Source organism: Chrysemys picta, chromosome 10, assembly GCF_011386835.1.
Source record: "Chrysemys picta bellii isolate R12L10 chromosome 10, ASM1138683v2, whole genome shotgun sequence".
NCBI classification, from domain to species: domain Eukaryota; kingdom Metazoa; phylum Chordata; order Testudines; family Emydidae; genus Chrysemys; species Chrysemys picta.
In genome coordinates, this window is record NC_088800.1 from 79,007,500 (window position 1) to 79,026,466 (window position 18,967).

The 18,967-nt window shown below is 47.4% G+C and overlaps 1 protein-coding gene across 3 annotated transcripts in view; it reads right to left on the reverse strand.

Moving 5' to 3' along the window:
* RADIL (Rap associating with DIL domain) overlaps positions 1–17,757 on the reverse strand; it is a 73,565-nt gene extending 55,808 nt beyond the window's left edge. For 2 of the 3 annotated variants that reach the window (XR_006175134.2, XM_042853124.2), the window contains exons 1-3: positions 17,589–17,757; positions 12,220–12,331; positions 3,094–3,652 (exon numbers count right to left, since the gene is read on the reverse strand). Coding sequence is in view for 2 of the 3 variants with exons in the window: in XM_042853124.2 (XP_042709058.2) it covers positions 3,094–3,643 (550 nt within the window). In the remaining variant the exon portion in view is untranslated. The remainder of the gene's footprint in view (positions 1–3,093; positions 3,653–12,219; positions 12,332–17,588) is intronic. The other variant, XM_005289083.5, reaches the window with a different exon arrangement.
* Between the last annotated feature and the right edge of the window lie 1,210 nt (positions 17,758–18,967).

Here is an 18,967-nt window from a genome sequence, read left to right on the forward strand (position 1 = left end):
AGAACCACTGGGTTATAGATTTTGCTATCATCCGTAGTATCCCATGCATATGATTAAAATGGTGGAAATATAGCTAGGTACTGATAGCATCTGGCCCCCTCACCTCCATGGTACCTGAGCAGCAATGCTTGGTAGTGAGGATATCCTCTCTCGCCTCTTATGAAGAGAGATGGACTTTGCCACCTGGCTAAGCGGATTCTTCATGATATTCTGGTATAACTGCCACTCTCTTCTGATAGCCACCACTTCAGTTTTTAAAAACAAAAACGGGCTTGGATAGAAACCTCACATAACACCAAGCCTGGAAGTCCATACAACTGTGCTTCTGTACCCAGACCAAACTATCATGGGTTCCTATAGGTGCAATGAAGGGCTTCCAGCACATACGATGCCCAATTCTGCTTCCAATTACATCTCTGCCACCTCACTCAGTTCAGTCAGCTTGCATACGTGTATACTCAGCCCCAGGCTAATAGGGCTGTGTTTGGACTCACCATTAACCCTTTCCTTAGCACCTCTCCCCATAACATAACATCCTGCTGGGGTAACAGTGACAATAACAGGAAATTATATCATATCTCCTCTGCAAAAGCAGCTGTGAGAATTGCAGACAGAGAAGATACCAACCAAGCATTAGAATCCATCCTGTATCTCCTAGTCAGAGTAATCTCAGATGATGTGGGGTCAGGTGCTCCGACACTCCAGTGATCCAATGACTGTATTACAGTACAAGTTTGATTTTAACCCCCTGGCAACACCCCAGCAGGGGGTGTTAATTCAGGAAGGGAAATCAGAGCTTCGTTACATTGCACTTGGGTCTTTTACAAACCCACTGATTCACAATTAATGTCCACTGTCCAGCCATGGGCCCCAGAGAGCCATGGGCAATAATGCAGAGTACGTTTTGGCCCACATTGGTTTTCTCTCATTATCTCTTTATTTCATTTGATTGCTCCTAAGTGCTCAACTTGCAGGTTCAGGTTTTTCCCCTGATAAAGATAAAGCCTGTTTGGGAATGGAGGAGAGGGGAGGCAGGGAACTCAGCCAATAGCAAAACAGTCTGCAGGCTCCCAAATGGCATCATAATGTAATTTAACTATGACCGGAGGGACAGAAAACAAGCACAGTCTAAAATGCTGACATACAATTTAAAGGTGAGATTCAGCATTGCCATAGAATCATAGAGACACCGAGCTGGAAGGGACCTCAAGAGGTCATCTAGTCCAGGCCCCCATACCGAGGCAAGACTAAGTATACCTCGACCATCCCTGACAGGAGTTTGTCTAACCTTTTCTTAATACCTCCAAAACGGGGATTCCACAACCTCCAACGTTACCTGTTCCAGTGTTTAACTATCCTTAAAATTAGAACGTTTTTCCTAATATCCTAATAAGTTCAGTTCCTCTGGGTCAAACCCTAGGCCCTGTGCCAAGCCTAAGAGAATCCTCAGCATAAGACAGGGTCCCCCATGCTCGTATGGCTGTTACTGTAGCCTCCAGGTTACAGCTGGCTCTGTGGCAGCTGTGCCTATGCCCTACACGGATGCCCCTTAGTCGTGGATCCACTGGTCATGTCCCACCATCAGCACTCCCCTTGCATGGGACTGCAGGGGAAGCTTGTGGAACACAGCTTTGGGTCCCATAGAAGGAGCGGAACCCCTAAAACTGATAGTAAATTTCCACTGTCCAAGAGGGCAGGCTGATTCCTCTACCTATCAGGCCTTCTGGACCCCCAGGGGGATGGTCACTTGAACTGGCACCTCTGTAAGGCCCTTTGACAAAGCCCAGAGTGCATCAGATTGCGACTGGGCAGAGACACAATATCACATTGCAATATTATATAAACTATCGCCAGCTCAGGAAAGATCTACAATCAGGGCCAGCTCTAGGATTTTTGCCTCCTCAAGCAAAAACAATTTTGGCCGTGCCCTTTCCCCCCCCCCCCCGTTTTTTTCTTACCCCACCCCCGGCCCCGCCTCAACTCCATCCCTTCCCCAAATCCCCAGCCCTGCCTCCTCCCCCCAGGCTCTCAAGCCTAGGAGGGAGGGAGGGAGGGGGAGATCCCCAGCGGCCACAGCACGCGAAACAGCTGATTCGCACGCCGCTGCTCCCCCTCCCTCCCAGGCTCTCAAACCCAGGAGGGAGGGGGAGATCCCAAGCGGCCGCGGCGTGCGAATCAGCTGTTTTGCACGCCGCGGCCGCTCGGGATCTCCCTCTCCCTCCCGGGTTTGAGAGCCTGGGAGGGAAGGTGAGCAGCGGCGCGTGAGCGCCAGCAGCGGAGGTGAGTTAGGGCAGCCGGGGCACATTTTTAGGGGCGGCATGGCCCACGCCAGAATGCCGCCCCTAAAAATGTGCCGCCCCAAGCACCAGCTTGTTTTGCTGGTGCCTAGAGCCGGCCCTGTCTACAATGCTCCCAGGGCCAGATCCTCAGCTGCTGTAAATTGTCATAGCTTCACTGATGTGAAGAAAAAGGGGGGTGGGAAGTAATAAAGTGGATTAATGCTAATGCCACCAGGGCCATTTACACACACTGAGGATAACAGAGGTAGGCCTCAAGTGTCAGGGGGTAGCCTTGTTAGTCTGTATCCACAAAAACAACGAGGAGTCCGGTGGCACCTTAAAGACTAACAGGTTTATTTGAGCATAAGCTTTCGTGGGTAAAAAACCCACTTCTTCAGATGCACGGAGTGAAAATTACCAATGCAGGCATAAATATACTGACACATGAAGAGAAGGGAGTTACCTTACAAGTGGAGAACCAGTGTTGACAGAGCCAATTCAATCAGGGTGGATGTGGTCCACTCCCAATAATTGATGAGGAGGTGTCGATACCAAGAGGGTTTTTTACCCACAAAAGCTTATGCCCAAATAAATCTGTTAGTCTTTAAGGTGCCACTGGAGAGCACCTGTTTACCTTAGCTAAGGATCTGCACTCAATGTCTAAAATATGAGATTCGGTGCCCCCTACAGGCTATAAAACCATCACTGGTCTGGCACAAGACAGGGGCAAATCCTCCACTTTAAGAGCCGAGAGCTCACGCCACAGCCCTTGCTCAGTTCAGCATTTATACGTAGCTCTCCGCTAGTCTCTTACCTGCCGTGATCGTGTCTACGTCCCTCGCAGCCAGCTCCTCCACCTCAGATCTCTTCCGTAGCTCCAAACGCCGGGAGAACCCTTCCTTGGGCTTCCACAGGTCCTGAATCAGAAGGGGCTTCTCATTATCACCGAGGACTCGCAACCCTTCCGTTTGCCACTGCTTCCCAGAGCCGCTGAACATCCCAATGACATCACACAGCACATAGTGGCCGGCGTCCACCTTGCTCAGCCCATAGCGCTCCAGCGCCTCCTTCACCAGCTCCCGCGCACTCGAGCTCCCAGTGGCAAGGACGCTCTTGTAGTTGGTGCCCGCGCAGATGTTGCCCCCAAATATCTTCAGGACCCCAGGGGCTGAAACCTGAGTGGAAAGTTCAGCTGGGTCATCGCTGCTTGCAAGGGGGAAAGCCGACACCGAGCTGCGGTCCTTATAGCTCAGCGTCCGGTACAAGACCTGAGAGAATATCCGGCTCTGACGCTTGAGCTTGTTTTTGGAAGGTGGGGACATGGCGGACGAAGATCCATAGAACATGGCGGGGGAGGTCGTCATGGGACACAGCTGCAGAGTGAACAGAAACAAAAAAGGCAAATCAGCGTTTTAAAGCCCTGTGGGGAAACAGATAATAGCAAGCACATGAGCAGAAACCTTCAAACAAACTGGAGCAGGAGTGACTCCAAGATCCCATGCCTGGACTGTGGCCCAGAGGGGACATGCGGTCATCTCTGGAATGGCAAGAAGAGTGCAGGAATGATGCTGCGAGTTGTGACACAGGACAGCAGGAGCCAAATTCATCCATCATCCCTGAAATCAGTGGAATTACTCCAGAGATGAATTTGTCCCTAGGAATTTGATCTGGTGCATCCTCAGTTTATAGATCAATGGATGTCTCTCCTGGCTACCCAAGCACATGCTTCCCTGCAGATGTTCTCGGGGTGAGAGAAAAGCAGAGCCCAGCAATTTCGTTACACTAAGAACACAAGAGGAGATTGTGACACGGAGGCTCACTGGTGCCAATTGGCAAAGGGTTTACTGTTCTTTACAACCAACTCCTGTTTTAGACCTGACAAACTCACTACACATAATACACCGCTTTCATGGTATTTATCTATGGAGGGTAGCACATGTGAAAGCTTTTAATTTATCGATACTCGTAATCATTGTGAGATGTGTATCTGGGTGATATTTAAGGAGTAATGTGAACATTTTGGCCTTATGATCTTGGAGTGAAAGTGAGTCGCCAGGGAACTGTGACGTATAATCCCTGGGTAGCCGATCACATAATATATTGCTCAATTGTCCACTGGTGCACCAACCAAGAAAAGTCAATGGAAAACCACAAAAGACAGACTAACCATCAAAACCACTTGGAAGGGGAAAGGAACAGCAAGACAGTGAAGGGATCGCCCTGTCTGTGAATAAAGACAAAAGACTGATGCAGTATATCGCAAGGTGGAGAAAGACACTCTGGATGCATTCATTGAGGAGCGGAGAGTAGCTCCTTGTGGCTAGCAAATGCTGCAGAAGACTGAACTTTGGGGTAAGAATCTTCTTTATTAGACAGGAAAGGTAGCTATTAATAAGCGTAGGCCCTAGTGTGCGTTTTATATGCAACCATTTGTTTCCATCACTCACACTTGCTCTATTTGAAACTCTAGTCTTTCCTAAATATACTCCCTTTTCTTTTACTATAATTGAACTCAAGTGCTGAGTGTGATACAGGAGCGGCAGGCTAAGGTAAAACTGGTAAACTGAGGAACACTGTTCTGCTGGGAAGAGAGGATCTGGGGTTTTGGTGGGTATCCAGAGATCGGGGCTGAATACTGCAGGGAGACACTTTGAAGGGAGTCAATGGCTAGGGTGAATCTCTTGTCAACCCTCAGGGCAAAGGCAGGGCTGGTATAGGCCAGAGGACACTGCTTGAGTGGCTGACAAGCTGGTTGTGTTAGGGAGCTAACACCCAGCTGGCAAAGGCAAGACTCCCTTGTGCTGGAGGCGGGTGGCAATACTGTGACTCACAGCCCTGCGTGCCCCGAGAAGCATCACAGAGACCTTCTTGGTTAGTAGCCAAGGTCTCAGGAGTTCCATTCACTTACAAGTTATGAATCAATTCAACTTTTAAAGGTGAAATGCAAAGCTCAGGTGAAAATTAAGGTAAGCCTGCAGCTCTCTGCTGAATGCCCCTGCTAACAGGCACTAGAAAAAACAAGTTGTGATTAACCTTTCTAAAAACTTCTCTCCCCTCCACCCCACCAAATCTTCTGGTACTTCCTGGTTCACTAAGGACATTCCAAAGTGCATTATTCTGTAGCATCACTGACACCACTTCCCGATGCAACCAAAGGACAAATGAAATCCTTGTTGTATATCAGCTATTCTCCAGTGGTCCCAAACGAGGGCTGCCTGCATTACCAAACCAGGACGCGGTGATGTGTGGCAGACTGGGTGGTACCTCACAGGAAAATTTCTTTGCTGAATGCTTGCCATGGCCAGTTAGGGGAGGAATTTGGCACAGATTTTCTCGGCTTGTCTACGTCTCAGTTTAGATTTTGCAGCTCTACTTTTAAATACAAGATTTATTTTTAAAATCATTCTCACATTTAGGACTCGAGTGAGATCTGGCAAGAGACATCTGGCAAGAGAAAAGCATCTTATGCATCTACATCAAGGCTAAGCACAACTACAGCTACATCAAGGCTAAGCACAGCTAGAAATATCCTAAGGTGCTGATCCTAACTTTATGAATCACCCTACAGTAGGTGGACAAATCAGGAGCAGTCTCTGGTAGGCCTGCGATGTGAATTTTTCCCCTCCAAGAACCTCTCACCCATTCTCATAGACTATTGTTTAAAAATCTGGATACATATTGTTATATAAATTATCAACTTTAAACCAACAGTTGATTTATAACATGATCATTCCTACCAAGCATAGTGTGACTATCCGGATGCGTGAATGGACACACAATTGCAACTGTGAATATGTGAGTTACTGCCGGACACATGCTTCCCTAGATTTAAGAGATTTCAATAAAAGTCCCAACAACACTTTGTAGCTAAATAGCTCAATGATGCCAAGAGCGAATGTATCAAGGGCAAGCATGGAAGGAGCATTTGTTCCACTGGACACAAGGCAGAATTTGGAGTTTTATTTGTCTCCACACTCCTCCTACTTGACCTACACTCTGAGATAACAGCGTGTGACATTACTGCTGGAGAAAAGTGCTGGGCTGACAACCCTGGAAACCGCAGGCATCTCTTTATCCCAAAACAGGTACAGCACAGACAGCATCAGGACAAGCTTCCTCCACTCTACTGCTGTGCATCAAACCTAACAGGAATGTACCACCTAAGTCTACATCCCCCATTCAGTCCCGGGCCTCTGCTGAGGCTGTCAACAACACCGTCAAGCAGGGCCAGTTGTGATGGCCCTATGGGTTTAATGTGGATACTTGGGGCCTGAGCCCATGAAGCTCATTTTGCTGCAGACACTGAGCAGACATCAGATAGTGACTAAGCGAGGTTGTTACTAGTATCCTGGACTGGCCGTGAAATGGCAGCCTACAGGCGAAAGGTTCTACAGAGCCAATTAGCACTGCTGTTACATTATCACTACTACTTTGCACTCTGGGAGCGCTTTCCATTCAAGGACCTCGTAACCCTCCCTCTGAGGCAGACATCAATCATCATCATTAACCACAGTTAGCATATCTCCTCCACAGATCTCAGAGCACTTCACAACGATGGCGAGGCCTCATTATCCCTCTTTTATTAATACTGTACTATAGTGGCTCTCAACCTTTCCAGACTACTATACCCCTTTCAGGAGTCTGGTTAGTCTTGCATACCCCCAAGTTTTACCTCACTTAAAAACTACTTGGCTTACAAAACCAGACATAAAAATACAGAAGTGTCACAGCTCATTATTACTGAAAAGTGGCTCACTTTCTCATTTTTACCATATAATTATAAAATAAATCGATTGGAATATAAATATGGTACTTACATTTCAGTGTACAGTACATAGAGCAGTATAAACAAGTCATTGTCTGTATGAAATTTTGGTCTGTACTGACTTCGCAAGTGCTTTTTATGGAGCCTGTTGTAAAACTAGGAAAATGTCTAGATGAGTTGATGCACCCCCTGGAAGACCTCCACATCCCCCCAGAAGTATGTGTACCCCTAGTTGAGAACCACTGTTGTAATAGAGGCAAAGAGATGCCAGGGGACTTACCTAAATTCATACAGTAAATAATCATCAGAGTAGGGTTGAGACTGAGACATGTGCCCGATCGACAGGGCCACTTCGCCTCCTGTGGACGATGCTATTTCTGTCAGGTCTTTCATAATATCCAAGAAGAGCGCTAACGTTATCAGAAAGATCCTCTGTCGGCACTGGACAGACTCCAAACTATCTTCCAGCCCAGGATGGGAAAGCGCCCTTGCTGCTAATGGAAGAGGTCACCTTCTGGTCTTATTGTTTTTTGTGAGCGGTGGGAACTTCTCCAAGGTATAATCTCTCTGCCTTCTCCCATTCAGTCTGCACAGGTGCACATATCACACCCAGCTCTAGCCTCAGTGGGATCCCCTTTCTCTGCTCCCATACAGCCTTACTGATGCCCCTTCTCATGCCCTGTCCTCCCTTATCACCTTCCCCGTACCGCTCACATCACTAGCCTGCCCCTTACAAGAGTCATTTGTGCACCCAGGGCAAAAGGGGGCAGGGAGGCAGACACCTTTCCCTATTAACTCACAGGCCCCTCCCCATCCCTGCCTGGGGTGAAGTGGATGAGGCAACTGAGGCACAGAAAGATTACATGACTTGTGCAAGGTCAGTGGCTCTAACTCAGAACTAGTGACTCCCAGTCTGCAGCTATAAGCACTGGACCACGCTTTCCTCTCCTGGGTAATATCTCATTTCCAATCCTGAGTCAGACAGTCTCCCCTGAATCTGTAATAGCATTTACCTTTGCAGTGATTCGGCACAGAAAGAAACAAAGCAAGAAACAGAGAGGAAAAAAACCTTGCCCCTTTCCCCTCCTGCTCCAAGGCAGAGAGGTGACTTTCCCTGCTGGAGTAGCAGCAGCATCCAAGAGCAACGGGCTCCCTGAAATGTCTCTCCCTCAGGCAGGCAATTAATAATGGCAAAAACAGATAGATGGTCAAATAAAAAGAGGGTGTCAGCCCCAAAGCACTGAGCAATGGGATTGGTCCACTGCAGTGAGGGAAAGTTCTCCACAGGAATGTGTGCAGCAGAGTATTAGAAAGGGGGTGAATCCCCCACTACACACACACAAACTGACGCTCAGCTCCAGGCCTGGTGTGAACACAGATGGATTTATGGACTAAATGTGTGATTACAGCAGCCCCTAACACCACAGCCAAAATCAGGCCCCATCGTGCTAGGCGCTGTACAGATACAGAGTAAAGGACAGTGCTTGCCCCTGAGTTTACAGTCTACATACACACGGCAGAGAGAGGGTTGGAGAAAGGAGGTTTTATCATCCCCATTTTACAGATGAGGAAATAGGGCAGAGAGACATTCAGGGTATGTCAACACTGCAATTAAACACCCGGGGCTGGCCTGTATCAGCTGATTCAGGCTTCTGGGGCTTGGGCTGCGGGGCTGTAAAACTGTGGTGCAGACACTCAGGCTCAGGCTGTAGCCTGGGCTCCGGGACCCTACAGCCCGCGCCTGAACACCTACACCGCAATTCTACAGCCACACCGCCCGAGCCGAGTCAGCTAGCCCGGGCCGGCCGCGGGAGTTTAATTTGCAGTGTCTTGTCAGTTAAAAGAATGCAGTATTTAGCTTGAAATATATATAATCTTGGGGGCTCTGTTTGTTGTATTTTGTGGTTTGTGTTGACTTATCTATGAGGTTCATCACAGCATCTAAGCGCATCAAATGTTAATGAATTTATTCTTCCTACATCCCTTTGAGATAGGGAAATACTATTTTCCTCCATCTCACAAATGGGAAAACTGAGGCACAGGGATTCTTGCCCAAGGCCACACAGGAAGTCTGTGGCAGAGATGGAATTAGAACCCAGAACTCATGAATTATCATGTAGTGCCATAGAAATGTTAAATAATAATAATCCACAAGACCGTTCTTCTTCCCTCGATTTAGAACCTGACCGTCAGTTCTGATTTAAAAACCGAGTTTGGCATTCTCTAGAAAATAACATTTCTCAGGAGCATTGCTGTAGCAACGGGCTCAAGCCATGAGGAGAGTAAATCTCAGGTCATTCAAAAGTGACCCTAACTGGCTGATTGAGGACCAACTTTCACAAGCCCTTAGGATCAGAGATGGTGAGTAATTTTCCAACAACCTTTTTTTTCATTGGGAAGTGTTGATTCATTGAAACTATTTGCAGGAAAGGGCTGGTTACGTAAATCTCCCAGTTTGAACATTATTTGAAGAAAGTTTCAAGACTGTCAAAACATCCCATTTGGGCATTAAAAAAAAGGTTCAATGTATCTACTTGAAATGACTTCTCATTCTGAAATTTTAATTTTTACAAAAAAGGTTAAACATTTTTTTAAATGATCAAAATCAAAACAAAACATATTGACTGACCCAAATGCAATTTTTTTTTAAATCGGTTCACAAAAATTTGAGATTTTGACTTTTCATTCTGTTTTGGGACAGAAAAAAAAACTTTAAACATCAAAAAACCTTGAGGGATGGGAAAATTGTTTCCTGCCCAACTCTACCTAGGAAAGCCCAATCAGTCCTCACTAGCAATAGATTGCTGGAGCATGACAAAGGGATTCTGGAAAAGGACAGAAGAAAAATTGATGCAGCTCTGTGTATGTCTACACTAGCTGCTGCAACTGTTCCACTCTAGCGCTATAGTGTAGACCCTCTTCTGTCGCTCTAGTAAATCCACCTCCCTGAGAGGCAGTAGCTAAATCAACAGAAGAATTCTTCCGACCTAATGGTGTCAACACTGGGACTTAGATCAGCTTAACTACATCTCTGATGGGTGTGAATTTTTCACACCCCTGAGTGACGTAGCTAGATAAACCTAACTTTCTAGTGTAGACCTGCCCTAAGAGTCTGCCCAAAAGACTCCACTGACAGATGAGAGTGAGAGAGAGAAAATAACTTTTATGTAAGAATCATTTAGAACAAGGGTCGGCAACATTTGGCACGCGGCTTGCCACGGTAAGCACCCTAGCGGGCCGGGCCAGTTTATTTACCTGCTGATATGGCAGGTTCGGCCGAACGCGGCCCCCACTGACCGCGGGTCACCGTCCTATGCCAATGGCGGCGGCGGGAAGCCGCGTCCAGCACATCCCTTGCCCGCGCCGCTTCTCGCCGCCCCCATTGGCCCAGGACGGCAAACCACGGCCAGGGTGGGCCATGATCGGCCAAACCTGCCGCGTCAGTAGATAAATAAACTGGCCCGGCCCGCTAGGGTGCTTATCCTGGCGAGCCGCGTGCCAAACGTTGCCGACCCCTGATTTAGAACATGCAGATAGCTGTGTATTTTCCCAGCTAATCTCATCAGTGCAAAACTACCTACAGCACCTACCTATACAACTTCATAACACTTCCAACTGCAGAAAGCATTCCTTCAAGCCCCAAACTTAGGCAGCTAAAACCATATGTGCTTTTTAAAGTGCCCATCTGAATTTTAACTACATTGTTTATAGCGCAGCAACTTTTGTGTTCTTTTTGTAGAACGCCCTATGCAAACTCAGCTTCTCTAGTTCCAGAGGCCAAAAACTTCAGAGCAAAATGTGTTTCATCCATACAAATAGGGCCGGCTCCAGGCACCAGCTTGCCAAGTAGGTGCTTGGGGCAGCCACTCTGGAGAGGGGCGGCACGTCCAACTATTCGGCGGCAATTCGGCGGACGGTCCCCCACTCCCGCTCAGAGCAAAGGACCTCCCGCCGAATTGCCACCGCAGATCGCGATCGCAGCTTTTTTTTTTTTTTTTTGCGCCGCTTGGGGCGGCAAAAACCCTGCATACAAAGAGGCTCCGAGCATGGTCATTTCACTGTTGTGCTGGTAGTGCAGGAAAGGCTCCAGTTTGCAATGTGCTGAGAACTCAGAGCCCTTATTGACTTTAAATGGAGTGATGGGTGTTCAGCCCATCCAAAAATCATGGCTTTCTGCAAAATACAAAATAAGATATGGTCTTATTTCCATCCGAGCGCCTAAGGCACAACATAGAGTGATAATGAAACATGTTCTTTCCAGACTTCTATGCTCATGGGCATCTTATAAGAAACTAAAATAGAGAAGAGTAGAACAAACACCGGGGCTAGCTTTCAACTAAGATCATCTCAGCTCATATTACCCGTGTCAAAGTAACTCCAGGTCTACCAAGTCATTTGGGGGAGAAAATGTTCAAAACCACCTAAGCAATTTAGGCACACAAGCCTTACGGAGAGTCACTAGGACTTGTGCACCTAAATGCCTCATGCACCTAAATCCCCCAAATCTCCTCCTTGGTGCTTACAGGACAGTTCCTCTATTAGGCTATTATAAAACATGCCTGTTTGAGGACAAAAAGCTTGCAGCAGAGGTAGGCAGCTCCAGACATTCCAAACATTTGCCATATGCAAAAGTAGAAAGCAAGATTTTATTTTATTTATTTATTTGGCATTTACTGTTGAAAACTATAAAGGAATCAGCCAGCGGTTTGTTTTTTCCTCTCAGCGGAATCTGTATCGAGTATCTAGGCCTCTCTTTGCATGTCATGGAACACACAGACTGGCCACACCAACAATGGCTATTCGTGATGCCATTATTTATTCTGCACTGTTATGGTAATGATCACAACAAATGAATGTGATGTTCATGTGGTCAACACATGTCCTCCCTTCTGAGCACTGCACTGCAATTTATCATTAGCGGGTCAATGGTGTTGTAAATAAAACACCACCAAATCTAATAGTCATTTAGGTTTGTTGGGGTATAATTTCAACGTCCCAAAATCAGCTGGGCAGCTCTTGTTAGTACCAAAGACAGTCATATGGACAGTTTCCTATGGCTGAGTGGAATCCCTACTCCCCCATTGCCTCAGCCCTCAGTAACTTTAAACATTAGCAGCCGGTCCCAAATGTTCCAGCTAAGTGCCTCCTGATGCCTATTTAAAGACCTTTACTTACCTTGCCATTCTTTTCACATCTCTTTCTTTCAGTCACTTACTCTCCTCTTCATGGCAAACCCTGCAGCTTCCCCTGCATTATTCATTTTCACAGAAACTTGGTCCTCCAACTTCTGAAACAGGACAGGAAAATAGAGAACATCATTTCACTTTCACCCCAGTTACAAAGATCTGCAAGAGCCATTCAATTATATCCTCTGAAGTCCTCCAGCGATGGTGCGATGTGATGGCTTATGTGTGTATAAGAGCCACAGGTCTGCTCTACTGAAATATATCAGCGGCTAGCGGATATAACAGCACCCCCTGGTGGAGCTGTTCTTTTATCTTTGCCGCGGGGGCTAAAGTACAGCTCTACCATACTACTCACAGGTGCCCTCATATCCAGCTACTCTTCTCCAGCTTGATCCAAGTAGGCAGAGCATGGCATGCTGGGGCCTGTAGTCTCCATGGGCTAAACCTGCAGATGAAGGTGGCCCATGAGCTGATGGGTAGATGGTGAGCGGGCGACTGATATGGCTGTACAGTTGCTTGTCCAACCATGACCCACCAAGGCACCTACACTCCACAAGGGTGCTGCAGCTGGATTGGCTGAGAGTCTGATACCAAGGCCTTTCTCGGCAGTGTGATCTCCTTAGCAGGGTAAGCCGGACTGAGACAGAGCCCGATCACGTTCAAGTCTAAATGTAAGACCGACTTCTCTAACAAAGCCTTGTCCAGTTAGCAGAGTCTACCCCAAAGGCACAAAGAGTGAGGAAGGGGGAGAGAAAGGCAAGGCAAGAAGGAAGCATTATACGAGTGGAAGGAAGGGAAGGTGAGAAAAAGGGAATGAGGGGAGATGGAAAGCACAGAGCCCTCTTTGGGCAGGCTCACTGCTATCTTTAGTTGATGGCTGTTGCTTAGATACTGTGATGACAAGTGCCTTCGCAATACCTGAGAGAAACAGATCTGCAAACACATTCTTAGATTAATTACAAGGGATGCTATCCCCTTTTGGGATCACAGACCACTACAACCAGGTCTAGCAGCTCACTCAAAATCCCAGCAGCACTACTCCAAGATCATAAGGGGACAAAGTTGGGACAAGACTTCGAGAGAGTGCAGGGTCAGGAAGGAGCACATTTCCTTCAGCTCTTCCCTTTTTAGCCTATAAAAAAACATGCCAGGCACAACAGGTAGAGAGAGTTAAATACGCCAGTGGGTATAGCTAACAGATCAGCCCAATAGTTCATCAAAGGTGCTACACTGCCCAGAGAAAAACAAGAAGCCCTGGAATTCCCCGTGGGGAGCGCAACTTATTTTTGACCCTCTCAAAGATTTTCTTCCTCGGCTTGTTATATTTTGCTGTGTCTTTCTATATTAAGGAGAGCTTTTCCCATCAGCGTAGTTAAACCACCTCCACTAGAGGCAGAAGCTATGTTGATGGGAGAAGTCCTCCTGCCGACATAGTGCTGTCTACACTGGGGGTTAGGTCAGTGTAAGTACGTCACTCAGGGGTGTGGATTTTTCACACCCCTGAGCAACATAGTTATACTGCTATAAGTCTGTGGTGGAGACCTGGCCTTAGAAAGAGGTAGTCAGTGCCGAGACATAATCTTTGTCATAGATTCACAGAGTTTAAGACCAAAAGGGGCCATTAAACCATCTAGTCTGACCTCCTGTATCTCACAGGCTATTAGATTTGACCCAGTTATCCCTGTACACAGCCCAGTAACTCATGTTTGGCTAAAGCACATCTTCCAGAAATGCAGCCATTCTTAATCTGAAGACATCAGAGATGGGAATCCCTGACTTCCCTTGGTAGCTTATTCCAATGGTTTATCATCCCCCGCTGTTAAAAATGTGTGCCTTATTTCCCATTTGAATTTGTCTAGCTTCAGCTTCCAATCATTGGTTCTTGTTATGCCTTTTTCTATTTGAATAAAGAACTCTCTAGTATCCTGTATTTTCTCCCCAGGAAGGAACATGTACACTGCAATCAAGTCATCTTTCAGTCTTCTTTTGGATAAAATGATCAGACTGAGCTCTTCCAGTCTCTCACCGGAAAACATTTTCTCCAGCTTCCAAATCATTTTTGTGGCTTTTTTCCCTGCATTCTCTCCAATTTTTCAACACCCTTTTTAAAACGCAACACCAGAACTGTACACAGTATTCCAGTACTGGTCTCACCAAGGCTGTGTACAGAGTTAAAACCCACTCCTGACTTCTACTCACTACTCCCATTTATACATCCAAGGATCGCATTAACCATTTGTGCCACAGCATCGCACTGAGAGCTCACAATCATTTGCTTGTCCACAGACCCCTAAATCCTTTTCAGAATCACTGCCTTCCAGAATACAGTCTCCCATTCTATAGGGATTGCCTGCCTTCCTTGTTTCTACATGTATAACTCTGCATTTGGCTATATTAAAACATATTTTACTTGAATGGGCCCAGTTCACTAAGCAATCCAGATTGTTCTGTAGGCCTGGCCGCTCATTGCTATTTATCACTTTGCCAATCTTTGTCTTAGCCGCAAATTTTATAAGCCGTGATTTTATATTTATTTCCAGATCATTGATGCAAGTACTGGCTAGCCTCAAGTCCTGAAGGGGCTGCAAAACCCCTCTAGAAATACAATGATGATCCCCTTCTGACAACTACTTTTCGAAAGCTGTCACTCAGCCAGTTCTGAATCCATGTAATGTGTGCTTTATTGATACTATATAGTGCTAATTTATTACTCTGTATGTTGTGCAGTAGTAAGTCAAATGCCTTACAAAAGGGTAAGTATATGACATCTATACAGTTATCTTTATCAACCAAACTTGTAATCTCCTCACAGAATGAAGGTTTATTTGACAAGAACTATTTTCCATGAAACAATGTTGACTGGCATTAATTCTAAAATCATTTAATTCTTTATCAATTGCAAGCCATATCAGCTTTTCCATTATTTTGCCTGGGATTGATGTCAGACTGATCAGCCTACGGTTACCTGGGTCATTCCGTTTGCCCTTTTTGAATATTGGCACAACATTAGCACTCTTCCAAGCTTCTTGAATTTCCCCTGTGTTTATCCCAGAGCATGCAGGTTACACACAACAATGGGAAGGTGGCTGTGCTTGCCTATTGCACATGCATGTGTGCTGCTTATTTCAGATTTAACTGTCCAAGAAATACAACCAGTGAGGCTATTTATCTCAGGTCCCTTTTTGCAGAATTTCCTTTTTTAAATGGAAACCAGAGTCGCAGCCTCAGACGGAGAGCAGCAAAGACACCGTGGGCGGATTGAGGGCTGGCTCCAACACTACAATGTGGAACAAATTATAACTCCAAAGGGCAGGCAAAGGAAATGAGAAGATTGTGGACCCAGAGACTTAGACTTACATCCCTTAACTATTAAATCCTGACCCTCTACAGATCCAAGACCAACGTAAAGTGAGCTCATGCAGACCGTTTGCTTTGGTGAGGTGTCCCCTGGCCCCACCTTCACCCTGTATAATGGGGATGGGAGTGAAATTGAAGAAAATAAAAGGCATCACTCAAACTGACTCTGTGATTAACTTCCTGTAGGGTGAGGGATTTTGAGTCTATGGTGGCAAATGGGAAAGCTGAGTGAAATGAGAAAGGTTGGACTAGTCAGTTGTTTCTCCAGTCAGATGTCAGATGGAAAATTCTTTTGCTTATTCAGAATAAGGGAACATCTAGTACGGTGATAAAGACTTGAAGAGAAAACATGAAGACTCACAGGTTTGAGACTCAGCTGCCAGTGCCTAACTGGAAGATTTCACATTCAATGCACAGGGACTGCAGAGACACCTCTGGAAATGCCTTTGTAGTAATGAAAGCAGCCCTCTCCTCTCTCCAGGGTGTTACTATCAAGTCTGCCATTTAGAGACTGATAGTTAATCAAGTGTGTTGCATCTGTCATATTTAGGGCCTGATCCAACTCCCAGTGAAGTGAACAGGAGTCTTGCCATTGACTTCAGCCAAAGTTGGATTGGGCATTAAACTCCTCAAAGCATTATTAATTATTACTATTATTATTAATTTGTATTTCAGCAGCACCTAGGCATCCGAGGCATGGGCAAATGCCTCATTGGGATCCAGGAAGTGGGCGCTGTAAAACCACAGAACAAAATGATGGTTCCTTGCCCAAAAGAGCTCACAGGAACCACGTCTTACTACAAGTTTGTCAACTGCTATCTACAGCTATGGCACTACTTGAACAGATGATAAGACTCGAGGGCCTGATCCTACAAATTGCAGAGCATGTTCTACTCCTGCCGAAGTCAATAGGGGTCTTAATATGAATCTTTTAAAAACGAGTTTTGCTCGGCCCCATATACGCACTGGCCCTGCAGTAATGCCCAGGTACAAATGACAATCCTCTGAGCTGTGTACTTTATGCAGGAACTGTATTTTAAAGTGTGTGTTTGCTTTCTGCTCGCTTTCAAGCATCTGAATCTCAGTGGACTCTCTAATTAGGAGTTCTTAATTATCACTGGAAAAATTATGAACTGATCCTGTACAGTGCTGGAAATAGGCAATCCCAGAGCAACTGACTAACTCCCCTGCATTTTCTTCATGATTTACTGAAGTTACTTAAACTCCAAAAGAAATTGCTCTCCTCTCCCGTGGGCAATTGTGTAGCAAACATTTTCCTGCTAAAGCCAGACATTCTGGGATGGTCGAGAGCCTGAAAGTGGGTGAAATGGGTTGTTTAGGGGGGAAGGGAGTGAAAAAGCAGCAGGATCCCCCCACCAAACCATCAGGTTTGCTTCTTTACAGTCTGGTGTTATTTGCAAGGCAGGTTTGGTCTCCAATGGCAACCAGACAAGCCTCAACTCTCGCTCTCTGGCTTCACTTTCTAAGGGAAGGAAAACAAATCTTCCAGCTTCTGGGACCAGCCTCCCTGCATTCGCGGTGCCTCTGTGCGGGTTTGCTGGGACCCTTCTCAGGGAGGGCGGGTCGCTGCAACCCAGTGTGACATTGTGTCCATCCCAATGCCTGCGTGTCTCCTTGGCTCTCGCTCTAGATCCTTGTTGGTGTCTCTCTCAGCGGGTGTTTGCGTCTGTCTCAATGCCGGTCAGCCTGTCAGTCTGTCTCTCCGGGGTCCGTGGGCCAGGCTGCCTCGCAAGTGTGTGTGCCCGCATGTCTGTCTGTCTCCCGCTGGCTGCTTGCCCCCAGCCCTAGGGGAGCCGTGCTGCCAGCCCGGGGGGGGGGGGGTGTCTCCTGTCTCCCTCGCCCCCCTTTTTCTGTCTCTGGCTCCTCAACTTGAAGCCACTTTAGTGGGTCACCCCCACCCCCGCTCAGCCTGCCCCGGGCTCTCCCCTGCCCTTGCCCGGGGCACTCTGCAGGCTCCGCACCCCCCGAGTCGTTACTCACCGTCCCTGGCCGAGGGGCTCCGCTCGTCGGGCGCCTCTTCCCTGCCGCGGCTCCCCGCCCCGGCCAGCCCGGCTGCAGAGGGCAGGAGCCGGCGCTAGCCGAGCCCCGCCGAGCCCGGAGCGCTCACGTCCCGCCAGCCGGGGCGGAGATGGCAGTGGAGAGGAGGCGGCTCCGCGGCTCCAGGGCGCCACCTTCGGGATCCTCAGCGCGACGGGCCCTGGGGCCGCGGGGCGAGCTCGGCGGGTCCCGGGGGCACCCGCCCAGCCCTAGGCCCGGCCCGGGAATCGGACCGGTCCCGCTGTCAGACCCGCGCGGGGAAGGGGCAAAGGAGGCACCGAGCAGCCTCCTGGCCCGAGCCTCTGCCTCCGGTGTCTGCTGAACAGCTGCCGCCTTCCGCCCCAGAGGTGGCTGCATGTCCGTGGTGGGTGACTGAGCCCCCCTGCATCCCTTACCTGCCTCGTGGGCTGTCGTGAGAGATATTATGCGTTTGGATCAGGGCCCAAGGACTGGCCATTAGGTGTCCTACAAACACATGGCAAAAAGGTGGCCCTTCCCAAAGAGTTTACACTAGACCACTCATTATCAAGAGCGCTGTGATCCTGGGGTGGCAGGCACCGCAAGACAGGAAATATTATTGAGAGTTATTATTTGCCCGGGGCGGAAAACGTGCTCGGAGCTGCACAAGACATAAACATTATTGTCCTCACCTTTGTCCTTCTAAATGGCCTGACAGCTGTCAGAGGCCACTTCCCTTCCCCTTTGTATTATGGTCACGCCTGTAGACTCTAACTAAGATCAGGCCCGGAGCAAACACCTCACATAGCAAGAGATAGTCCCTGTCCCATAAAGTTCACAATCTAAATAGACAAAGATAAACGAAGGGTGGGAGGGAAATAAGGCCTTGACTGTATTGCACTGGTTTAGCTGAACTGATTTGGTTAAATGGATTTCATTAAACTACTGCGAAGCTCAGTTTGGATACTCTCCGTTTGGTTTAAAAGTGGCCTATTTCAGATTGTTTGTTAACGTAGGTCAATAACTAAATCAATAGCCGATTCTTAACCAAATGACTCGTTTCTGCCTTTGAAAATCTCCCCTGTAATTGGGTTTTGAACAGCAGCTCTGGATAAAGTGGTCTTAATGAAGATGAGCGTAAGGGGGGGCTAGAAAGACTCCCTCCAAATCAAATAGTTTTCTGTCTCTAACCCAGAAGGGTTTGCTTTGTGGGGAAGTCCCCCCAAAAATATAAAGGGGTGTCAGAGCCTGTGTCTTTTCTGGTGCATTGCAACCAAACCTCCCAGTGCGCTGTGGCCCAAGATCTGGAATATGATGTGGAAGAAATGAAATATGATAGCACAGGAATCTGTAAACAGCATGAG